The sequence below is a fragment of the Pistacia vera genome, unplaced genomic scaffold (assembly GCF_008641045.1).
Source record: "Pistacia vera cultivar Batoury unplaced genomic scaffold, PisVer_v2 Contig172, whole genome shotgun sequence".
Taxonomy (NCBI): Eukaryota; Viridiplantae; Streptophyta; class Magnoliopsida; order Sapindales; family Anacardiaceae; genus Pistacia; species Pistacia vera.
In genome coordinates this window covers 205000-217056 of record NW_022195812.1, presented here as the reverse complement: position 1 = coordinate 217056, position 12057 = coordinate 205000, and the positions used below count along the sequence as shown (strand labels likewise).

The following is a 12057-nucleotide window of genomic DNA, read 5'->3' as shown; positions in this document are numbered from 1 at the left end:
GAAACCAACAACATTTTTAAGTCAAGGTCTTTATCTTCTTAAGACTATAGATGAGATTATTATCCTGTGAGTGACTGTGGTTTTAAATGAATTTTCATAAATCGGACTGTGGTTTTATCAATCAAATTATTCTAATTTTTAAACATCATATATTCAATTTTTGTAACAATTTTGGAATAGATGATCTCAAACTCTCAAGTTTTAGATGAAGTTTCTTTGAGAGTTGAGACCCACTTTTGATTGGGCCTCATGTGACGTCGCCTATGGCCCTATGCCAATTCAAATACATGAGCTTAGGTATGGCTAACCCTAATGGTTAAAGGGTTAGTCATCAGGGGAAGACTGGAAGAGGTATTTTTTTTATGTGAATTTTTCAATAATATATACTTAAATAAGGTTGTTTTATAGAAGTATAGCAGAAATGGACATGGTCACATGAAAAATAGTAGACTGTTCTTATGCCATAGGAGTTATTTTTATGAACATTTACTCATATGAGGTGAATATTTTCCTTAAGAGAAAGAAATATATAATTAATAACTTGTAGTACAAAAGAATTTATTAGACTTGTCTTTTTGTATGCCAGAAAGTGGTTACTAACCTGTCTTATTAAAGTTCTACCAGCCTTTTCCAGGAAAAAAATCCGTCAACTTTCTTGTCCTTAATTTAAGCAGCCCTAGAAGCCCTTGATTAATATAATATTAATCACTTCAAATCATCTACTTAATTCCATCTAATTACTTATATAATTAAGTTTAAGGTCATGCATGATAAACCACTAATAAAAACTTCCAGAAAAGCTGGAAAAAAAGTATCACCAAGGCTTCATGACTACTCAAAAGTAGTGAAATATGATCTTACATGCACAAGTTTCTTGTTCTTGAGGGAATCGAATTTCCTTTAAAAAAAAAAAAATTCTTTTGAAACTTTTCAATACATCTGTCATTGAACCAACTACTTATTTTGCTTTCAAGCATTTTTAAGAGCATGGCTTATTATTGAAGGTGAAATTCTTACGTTTATGTTCCTGTGATGATGGCTTGGTGAAGGATAACTTGTCCTTATCAAAGCAGAAATAAACATGTTCAAGTCATCTATGGAAGCAGTTGGATTGGCTTTAACAGAGAGATTTTTTTTGATAACGTCTAGTAGCTAAATCCATGATTTGGTTTGGATGTGACTTAACCGTGCTTCTAACCAATAGAAAGAAAGATTGGAGACGATAAATCAAGCCCCCTGTGTGCTAAAGACAAAGCTAGGTAGTTTTTGGATATGAATGAGCTGGACGTTTGGTGCCCATTGCCCAATTATGAAGCCACGTTTTGGTCCAGTTTGATTGATTGATTTTGAGGTGGGGTTTTCTTGAGGGGCCTCTCTCAATTGGTAATAATTATTTTTCTTGTATTCTATTTCTATACGTGTAAAATATGGGTTTTACCGGTCAATTTGTTGATAATGAAACTCTTATACAGAGATGTCCCTGTGATTATTATTCTTATCTTCTTCATTTTACAGGTTAAGTTGCTGATAATGAAAGATATTTAGATGAAATTTTGAAGACGTGATTGTGATTCAGTTTTAGTTTTATCCTTTTCTGTACTTGGTAGTATTGTAGAGTTCTACTTGTTTGACTGGTTATAATATGTTGTTTTTATACTACCAATCACATACACTTTTTAATGGCAACAAGAAGTAGCTTGGGAATTCCACTTTGGTGGGCTCCCTGTTCAACACCCCAAGATATCCCTTACCTTCATTTTTCATCAATCTCTCTCTCCCTTTCATGCACCGCATCTTTTAAAGCAGTTTCTTAATCTGACTTCAATCCCAACAAGGCAACAACTGTTTTTTAGTTTTACAACTCAATTTCAAGTCATTAAAACACAACAAACCCGAAGTTTTCAACTTTTGTAACAACAACTTGGTCTTGCCTGTTCTTTACTCGTTGTAATGAGCTCTTGATTTATATCTCATCAAAGCAGCAAATTATTACAAACCCATTTTGTAAGATCTCTTACCTCACCCAAAAATCAAATCTTGATGGGGTACCTTTCTTGCAAGGCTGACTCGGCTATCTCTGTAATCTCCACAAAGTCTGTTGCTTCACAGCAAACTCAGTCCTCAAAAACTAGTCAAAAGCAAGAGAAGCCTATCAAGATCCAACAGTTTTTTTACAGTGACCTTGAAGCGGCCACCAATGGTTTTTCTGACCAAAGACTTCTGGGTAAAGGCAGCCATGGATGTGTCTACAAGGCTGTTCTACGTGGTCGTCAAGTGGCTATCAAGAAACCCTCCAAGAATCAAGAGATCAGCCTTGAAGTTGATAATGAGATTGAAATCTTGTCCAATATTAATAGCCCTCGATTGGTGAATCTCTTGGGCTTTTCTAATGACTCAAAAGATCGTTTGTTGGTCGTTGAGTTTATGTCTAATGGTACTCTATACGATGTTCTTCATTCAAATCATAGGCCATTGAATTGGGGTAGAAGAATAAGGTTGGCTTTGCAAGTTGCTAAAGCTATTGAAATACTTCATTCAGAAAAGCCTCCAATTATTCATAGAGATATTAAGTCAGCAAATGTGTTGATTGATAGGAATTTCAATGCTAGATTAGGTGATTTTGGGTTGGCTTTAAGGTGTGGCGTTGACAATTATAGGCTTAGATCAACTCCACCTGCTGGGACTATTGGATATCTAGATCCATGTTATGTGACCCCTGATAATTTGAGTACAAAAACGGATGTGTTCAGTTTTGGAATTTTGTTGCTGGAGATTATTAGTGGAAGAAAAGCCATTGATGTTGGATTTTCTCCACCTTCCATTGTGGATTGGGCGACTCCTTTGATAAAGAAAGGGAAGATTGTTGCTGTCTTTGACCCGCGAATTCCACCTCCTAAGGATCCTATTGTTAGGAAACAATTAGCTGTGATTGCGGCAAGGTGTGTGAGGTCTTGTAGGGAAAGGAGGCCTACAATGAAAGAGGTTGTTGGTTGGTTAACTGGGTTGAGTAAATTGGTTCCTCTGCATTCGTGGAATGGGTTTAACAATCCATGTTTGATGGTGGAGACAATGGGGCGCCCGGTTGAAGTTAGAAAAACACCACAAGATGGTGTTGGAGGAGAGAGTTTGGATGTGGTAGACGGTAGATTCAATAGGATGACAATGAGAGACTCGCGGAGAGTGTATTCAGATTTGGGTTTGAGGAGCAATTTGATGGAACTCATGGCTGGTACTGATGAGGAGCAGGAATTTCGAGAAGGGGCTGACGGTGTTGAGCCAAATATGAAGTCAGCGAAACGGGTTTCTAGTTCAAGATTTGGTAGTGGAAGATACATTAACAAAGGGAGAGCTCAAGCACGGGCTCAAGTTAATGACAAAGGTGGCTTCTCCAGCTTCAGGAGAAACCAATCTGTTGGGGATGGTTCAGAATTGTTTTCAAGAAGAGCTGACAAGAATACTCAGTTGATTATTAGTTCTCGGGCAACTAATGAAGTGTAGTATTGCTGCAAACATTTGATTCAAGTGATTCGGGTATGGAGCAAAGTTGTGAATGTAAGCTTGTCATCCTTGCAAATAACATTCATGGTATCTAATTTCTCTGTGGGATTTTCTACCGTTTTGTCATTTTTTTCCAGTGTTCTTTCAATTGTTAATGTACTGTCAATTTTAGCATAGATATAGATCCAGTGGACATTTCTCATGTTCCCTATAGGTTGTTAATCCTTTTTGTTTTTCTCATCTTCATTCGGCAAAGCTTTTGTATGATAAAAAAACTCTGTTCTTACATACATAAAGCTGTATCAAAATTCATCAGCTGAGTGCTAATCCAATTATTGTTCTTCAACTGATTCCATACTGTTTTTGTATCAAACATTTAGTGTCTGCCAAATTGTTGCATAACTCACACTGTTTTTGCCCCCAGAGTCCGGGGAGATTAGTTCATGGCATGAATATGAAAGTGTTAAGACTTGAAGAATATTTTCCTAGATTATGTGACTCACTATGCACACTTCCAAACAATTTGTCTGGGTTTTTACCTGGACTCATTCAAGTAAGTTTTTTTTTTTTTTTTTTTTTTTTAAACTATCAGGATAACAAATATCCCGCATTTCCTGAAACTTAATTCTTGATATTCCTTTGTTTGTGTCTATCCACATGTGAGTATGTTATAGATGATATGGTTTTCAGAAATTCTGGAGCACAGGAATGAATAAGCTTATCTGATGAATAGAAGTCCAAATTGACAAGAAAAAACAGAGAGTAAAACAGATTTTCATATTTGATTCCTCAGGCTAGCTTCAACTTTGTCAGTATCTGTATATTTTCTTGTTGCAAAGGATCAATGTGGATCCTCGACTCTGTTCTCCGCAATCTCATGAAAACTGGGAAGTGCTACTTTACTTCAGTCATACACCAGTGGACCAGGAAAATTAGTCACACAGTAACATAACCAAGTTTTACTTATCTTAAGTTAAAAGAAAATGCTAAGGTGGTTGTAATATTCAAATGTGGATTTAAGATTTCTTCAACTTTGGATTTCTTATTTTTATTAGTAGTCTATCTCAGTCTATGGTGACCTGTTACAGAATCTAGTGGCATCTGGAGAACTTCTGCTGTCAAGTATAAACCATGTGCCATGAATAGCTTTGTTGTTATGTGGTTGGTGACCAATAAAACTGCTGTTCTGTAGCCATTGAGATCATTATGCTTGGTTAAACAAATTGTAAATCGCCATAATGGTTGTTGGTGTCTCTATAATTAGCTAATATTCCATCCCCTATAATGAACAAGTTATCTTATATAATTGAGATCATAATCTCTCTCTGCCTGCCCTCTATCGACCTAAAATTATCCATCCTTGAGAATGATCACAGAAGCACCTAACTCAAATCATGAGCCGGCATTAGCTCTCAGTTACCTCACCCTCTTGTTCAATTAAAAGTATTTGATACCCTTCTAGTTTCACTGCTTTGTTTTTGTTTACTATGAATGATAATGGCACTTTCACTTTGAACCTTTTTTCTTCTTTAACATTCCAAGTGAATTTAGGTAAAACCCTTTTGGTAATAATGTTGTTGTGTGATCTTTCCAATACAAATAAACCTTTTAGACCAAACCCAGATGGCAGAAAACTTGTTAGAACCTTTATTAAGCATACTGTGTTCTTGATTTAATTGCCATTTGGAATTCCAAGAAAGAAACTTGCAAACATAAAATTTGAGGCAATATTCACTTGCATCCAAAACAAGCCCTTTTTGTTTTGTTTCATTGTGATTAGAATTAAAACTTTAGTAATAAACTAATAATTAAAATTCACTGGGAGTCAATTACTGGATGCAAAATTTTCAGGTACAGTTTTTGAAGTCCAAGAAAGGGACTACACACTCTGCAAATGGCTATAAATTTCGTTGCAGCCAGAAACTCCAAATTACAAAAGACAAAAATGGTATCGATTTACCAAAGCAAGAAGAAGCTGGCCCAAGAATTTGTTTCATGCTTCTAAACAAGCAGAAAAGAGTGTGTGTCTGTAGCTGATAGCAACAAGCAGGAAAATTTATATTCTCTTTTTTTGCAAATTTCAAGGCTTTTTTACAGCTCAAACATGGCATATCCACGTGCTTCTTCTTTGAAATGGTGAAGGGTGTCCTGTGTTATAGTTGAATTATATGACCAAAACATAACATATTTTTCAAAGGGAAACACATCAATCAAATATTCAATCAGGGTAGACATTGTAATTAATTAGAATTTATGAGAAGAAGAGCCACTTTGGTGAAAAGGAGTTAGGTGTCATCATATGGTAGAAAAATGAGGTGGGTTTTACTTTTACTTTTACCAAAGCTAGGCAAAAATGTCAAAACTTATTTTGTAGTTAGCACTGTCGAGAGCCTGTTCTTATTCTTTTGTCTTTATATCTTTTGGCTCTCTGTATTTGAAATGAATCATATTTTTGAAGTGTTAAACTATTAATATCTTGTTCATCTAAATTCACAGTAGTTGACATCCACCCAGTAGAGTTTCTAGAAAAAAACAATAACTGTAACCTATAAAGAGTGTTGGATATTTTTCGGCACCAACCAATTGTCACGTGGGTTTTGTTCTTTGATGAATTAACGCACGTGATAATGGGTATATGAAATGAAATAAATGCTAGGAAAACTTTTAAAGTGGTTCGGATGCTAAGGTAGCAGTCCTACATCCACTGAGTTGTATTGATTTAGTGTTGGTCAGGTCGCTAAAGCTACTGACGTACAAAAAGTTATGAAAAGTGAGCTACCTTTCTCTTTTTACAAGTGAGAGAGTTGTCTTTTGGTCATGAATGAACCAACCCCCTTAATGGTGAGGTTTTCTACATTTTATATCGAATGGAAGCGTGTATCATCATTAAATCTATGGGTGGGTGTGATTGTCACCACGTCATCCATCTCACGTCCCGTTTTCCCTTTTTCCAAGCTGACTTTGCATGACTTGCTGCAGAGAGATGGACGCGTGTAAGCTCCATGTTTATTCGCAGGTCTGACGTGCGCACATTGCCCTGACAGGGCAGGTCCCCCGTAGCGTGACTCATCCTACGTCAGCCCATTGTTTTCCCGGGTATAACAGAAGCCCCCGTTTTTAAGGTTCGAGGAACGAGCCTTGGAAACTAAGTCACACTGGAGACTTTGGTCGCTACGACCTGGATGGGACGAGCTCGCCTAAAGGCCACACGAACACGGCTCTGCGCGACCTCGCGCGATCCCTTGCCCAAGCGACCTGACGATCTTTATCTCTGCGACCTGGCCTTGATGGACGCTCCTTAGTAGTTCAATGAATCTGTCCCTGCGCTGTCAGGCGCTCTGCATGCGTTACAGCGCGTGTCAGACACATTAAATGCGCGGTATGACCCGACGCCGTTTGACAGTATTGACCGTTTAACGCGTTTGAAACTGACAGCCCTAACTGCTGCATTTAATCGACGTGGGTTTGAAATGGCGCCCCTTTTTACGGCATTTAATGCGACGTGGGGCGCATTTAATGCGGAGGGTGAGGGAACTGCCGTTTCGACTCCGAGGGGTGGTAACCGTCGTTTCGCTATCCATATAAAAACTTGGTATTTTCAGATGAAGTCACCGAAATTTCTTTCGCTTTGAGTGACAAACTTTGGCAAACCAAGAACCATTTTCTCCCGATCGACGCTTTTCAGGCGACCGGAACGAGTCTCGGCCCTAGCTCCATATACCACAGAGTAAGGTTCTCTCTTTTTTTTTTTTTTTTTTTTTTTTTTTGTATGGTTTGGTCGAACCACGGCGTTGGGTCTTCCGTGTTTCACCGGAGTTTCGACGCCGTTATTGGTTCCGAGCCGTGGATGGCGGCTTGAATCACCTCTAGGTTTTAAGTATTTGTCCCTTGCTGCCGCACGGGACAAACAAGAGGCCCAAATACCATGTCTGTCGATGTTGCAGACTGGAATGGAACCGTCAACATCCAGGACCGAGGAGGAGCCAGCTCGTCCTCGCGGGAGCTCCCGAGGACGCAGCTCTCGACGTCTATTCGTTCCTTACTCCGAGGAATATGCCAGAATAAAGCGGCAGTTCGATATCCGTAACGGGTGTTCCCGACCACACTAGCCGTCACGGCGCCCACCGCGGGCCTTGCCGCGATCTCTGAGGAGACTTCAAGGGTGGAGGGAGATTCCCTTCCATCCTTTCATCAGGTCGGTCCTGGATCATTTCGGATCGCACCAATGCAGCTGACGCCAAACGCGTATGTCATCGCCGTTGCGATGTACATTGCGTGCTGCGAGAACGGTTTGGGCGAGCCGTCGGCACTGGAGCTCGGTGTCGCCTTACACCTGAAGAAGAGTAGGGACAAGGATTCTTACTACTTGTCTCGGCGACCTACATTGCTGCGGATACACAGCTATCCCACAATGCGGGGGCTTACGAGACAAAGTTTTTCTTTTCTTTTAAACGGTCACCGCCATTTCCAGGATCCAGTAGGTTTTCTTTGCTGGATTTGTTAATTGCTCGCACGTCGTTAGCTAACGACCTGTTTTCTTATGCAGTTAATAGAACGACCAACCAAGATTTACTCGCCACCCGAGCAGGCTCTTATCCTTCGGGATACTAGGCGGGACAGCGGGACGCGAGGAACTTGTGACGACCGCGAACCTGCGAAGTACGGTTTTTTCACCGACAAGGCATCATTAGAACCCTTGGACGTTGATTTATGCTGGTAACTTTTTGGTCGTGGTATAAATTCCCTTACTGACAAAGTTTAAATGCAGAGACCATGCCCCCAAAGGAGTCCGGGCAGTCCCGCCGAGCGCCATTGTTTCCCTCGATCAAGGAGGGAAAGGAAGGGAAAGGAGGCCGAGGCTGCTCGTGCCATTCCCGCACAACCGCTACGAACTTCTGCGCCTTCGCCCTCGCCCTGCACAAGAAGCGACCAGAACGAACAGGTCGCTCCAGCACCTCCTGCTCGCCCCAGGCGGAAGGCTCCGCCCAAAGGTCCAAAAGGAAACAGGTCCAGGTCGAAGAATCTGAGACCGAATCCGAGGAGGAGCCCCTCAGACGCCCAAGAACCAGGAGGCCGGGAAAGGAACCTGCGAGCGGGGCGGTGACTGCGCCAAGGCGAAGACGCCCCGTTCTGGCTCGTTCGGAGTCTGCCCGAGTACTTGCAGCCAATCGTATATGCCTGCTCGAGAGCAGCTATCGGGGTCGTATAATGAATTTGCAGACGCGGGTGACGACCTGATGGCCACCTCGTTTCAGCATCTGAGCAAGGTAAACCAGCTGTACCTTGAATTCCTATTTTGGCTTATTTAACTCGTATACTGCTCGCAGGGTTTGCTGCGATGAGGATGTCCATGGAGAAGACGCGGCTGGGGCCGCAAAGGGAACGAGCGCCCTGGAGGCGGGGTCGTGAAACGTAAGCAGAACTTGAGTCCATTGAGGCGGAAAGAACCCAAGCGTTTGAAGCAGCGAATAGGTATCTGAACCAGAAGGACGCTGCTCACGAACAGTAGACTTCCAAAGCAAGCTCGATCGGCGTGCCGAGGAATTCAAGAACTTCAAAGGACGACCGCCAGGCTTTCTAGAGAGGTCGGAAAAAGGACCAGAGCTTCAGGCGACCTTTGCACGGCTCAGCGAGCTGAAGAGATAGGCGGGTCTCCGAGCAGGAAAGGCTAGCTCTTGAGGCCGAGCTCCAGGAGAGTCAAGCGAAGGTCGCTTCTCTGACTGATGAAATGCAGAATCATCGGAGGAGCTGGAAGAGAGCCGCGGACTGGGCGATTGGGTGTATCTACACCCTGCGAGCTAGGAACCCGGACTGGACATGTCCGCCCTCCCGGAGGGTTGGCAGGCCCTTGCGGTTATGGCCGAAGAGGACGACCAGGCTGCCGCGGCCGCCAGGAGCCCACCAGGCGTGGTCTCTGGCTCGAAGGATCTCCCCGACCAACCTTAGGTGTGTGAACTGTCTTTGTTGTAATCGGGTTTTTTGAATTTTCCTTGTAAATGAAGTTATCTATTCAACTCACAGTTCGCTTTTTTCATATATTGCGTGTACATTTTACTTGTGATTTCATAATTGTCACAAACGCGAACAGAACACATACGAACTGTTTTAAGCGAACAAAGTAACACTTAAAAAGGAAATTTACAAAAAAGAGTTGAGTTCGGATTACTGATAGTACGGCCGAGGTGCTCGCGCATTCCAAGCTCGGGGTACTTTGGAACCGTTCATCCTTTTAGATGGTAGGTCCCCGGTCTGATTACCTTGTCGACCCGGTATGGACCTTCCCATTAGGTCCTAGTACCCCCGCACTCGGTTCTCTGGTCCCGAGGAAAACCTCCTTTACACAAGGTCTCCGACCTGAAAGTCTCTTCGTTTGACCTTTGAGTCGAAGAATCTTTTTGCTCGCTGTGTGTAGGCCGCTATCCTTAGCGAGGCCTTGTTGCGGTGCTCTTCGACCAGATCCAAACTTGCTCTCATTAGCGCTTCGTTTCCGTCCTCATCGTACAGTCCCTCCGAAGAGACCCGGTTCCGACCTCTACAGGGATCATGGCTTCACAGCCGTAAGCTAGCGAAAATGGAGTTTCCGAGGTGGAGGTCCTTGGAGTTGCCTGTACCGCCCACAAGACTTCGGGGAGGTCGTCAGCCCAATTTCTTTGGCTGCCCCGACTTGGCTTTCAAGGTGTGCTTATGGTCTGTTTACTGCTTCAACTTGGCCATTCCTGCGGTCTGGCGACTGAGGCAAATTTTTTATGGATGCCCAGCTCGTCCAGAACTGTTTGAACTCCTCATTATCGAACTGTTTTCCATTGTCTGAGATAAGGTGTAGGAATTCCGTAGCGGCACACTATGTTCTTGAAAACGAAGTCCTTTGCTTCCTGGTCGTGATCGCGGCTAACGTTCGGCTTCGACCCATTTAGTGAAGTAGTCTACCGCGACCACGCATACTTGACTCCTCCCTTTCCAACCGGCATGGGCCGATGAGTCGATCCCCCACATGGAAAACGGCCATGGGCTAGTCATAGTGATCAGCTCGTGAGATGGGGCTCGCGGATTGTTCGCGAACCGTTGGCATTTGTCGCATTTCTTGACGAAGTTGTTCGCATCTTCTTGGATGCGGGCCAGTTAATCCCTGGCGAACAATCTTGTTCGCCAGAGACCGAGCTGCTGTGTGGTTACCGCAGATCCCCTCATGAATTTCCCTCATGATGTAGTCTGCGTCCTCGCTGGTTACACATCGGAGGAGCGGGGCCTGAATCCCCTCCTGTACAATTGGTCCCCGATAGCGTAAAGCAGCAGACCTTGTTCGCAGGACCCTCACCTCGACTTTATCGTTGGGTAAGGTCCCGTCTTTGAGGTACTGTACAAGGGTTCATCCAGGAATCCGTCTGAACCTCGTTCACGGCCTGCTCGCCGAGCTGACAGTCGGAGCATTGACAAAACGAACAGGAATGTTATCAGGAGCCTCCGAATCTAGTGATGAGGCATCTTTGCCAAGGCGTCCGCTATTGAGTTGCTCTCCCTGGGATCTGAGCGATCTCAAAGTGCTTGAACGATCCCAAAGAGGCTTTAGCTTCTTTCAGGTAGCGATCATGTTCTCTTCCTTAGCTTGTACTCCCCTAGGATCTGGTTGACGACCAACATGGAGTCGCTATAAATACTGATCGCGGTCGCACCCATTTTCTAGCGAGTCGCAACCCGGCGAGCAGAGCCTCGTATTCGGACTCATTGTTGGTCCTTTAAACCCGAATCGGAGAATACCATGGATTCGGATCCCCTCGACTCACTAGGAGAAACCCGCACCAGCTCTTTTTCTGTTCGATGACCCGTCGACGTAGAGGTTCCACTCGACAGGTTTCGGATAGTTTCTTGCCCGACCTCGCTAGACTGCTGCTCGCTCGGGAGATAGGAGATTCCAGATAAAGTCTGCAACAGCTTGCCCTTTGATGGCCGACCTAGGCTTGTACCTTAAGTCGAACTGGCTCAATTCCATGGCCCATCTGAGCAGCTTACCCAGGCCTCTGGTTTCTGAGGACCTGCCTGAGAGGGTAGCTCGCTATTACATTAATCGGTGTGGCATGGAAGTGTCGCAACTTTCTGGACGCGACCAGCAGGGCAAAGCTATCGTTCCATTTCCGGGTACCGCATCTCGGCATCCGATAGACGCTTACTTGCATAGTATACCGGCCACTGAACTTTTTCCTCTTCTCGTATCAAAGCTGCGCTGACCCGAACTGAACACGGACGGGAGACGAGCAGGATTTCTTGTGGAAGTGGCTTAGAGAGGAGTGGTGGCTTCCCAAGATGCTCTTTTATACTTTGGAATGCCTGCTCGCATTCGGAAGTCCACTCGAATTTCTTATTGGCTTTCACTACGTTGAGAAATGGTAACAGCGGTCTGTTAGCCTCGATATGAAGCGACTAGTGCCGCTATTCGCCGTTCAACTCATGACCTGCTTTTTGCTGGTCGGACTTTTCATATCGAGTAGGGCTTGGATTTTTTCAGGGTTCACCTCTATGCCTCGCTGATTTACCATATCCCCTAGGAACTTTCCTGATGATACT

The 12057-nt window shown here is 43.6% G+C and overlaps 1 protein-coding gene across 1 annotated transcript; it reads left to right on the top strand.

The window, feature by feature from the left end:
* The first annotated feature begins 1708 nt into the window (after positions 1–1708).
* On the top strand, positions 1709–3813 carry LOC116125844 (serine/threonine-protein kinase-like protein At3g51990). Its single transcript, XM_031411552.1, has one exon. The coding sequence runs from the start codon at positions 2041–2043 to the stop codon at positions 3496–3498; it is 1458 nt and encodes a 485-aa protein (XP_031267412.1). The 5' UTR covers positions 1709–2040; the 3' UTR covers positions 3499–3813.
* The last annotated feature ends 8244 nt before the right edge of the window (positions 3814–12057 follow it).

Coding starts and splice junctions, on each gene's coding strand:
- LOC116125844 (XM_031411552.1), top strand. CDS start 2,041: ATGGGGTACCTTTCTTGCAAGGCTGACTCGGCTATCTCTGTAATCTCC.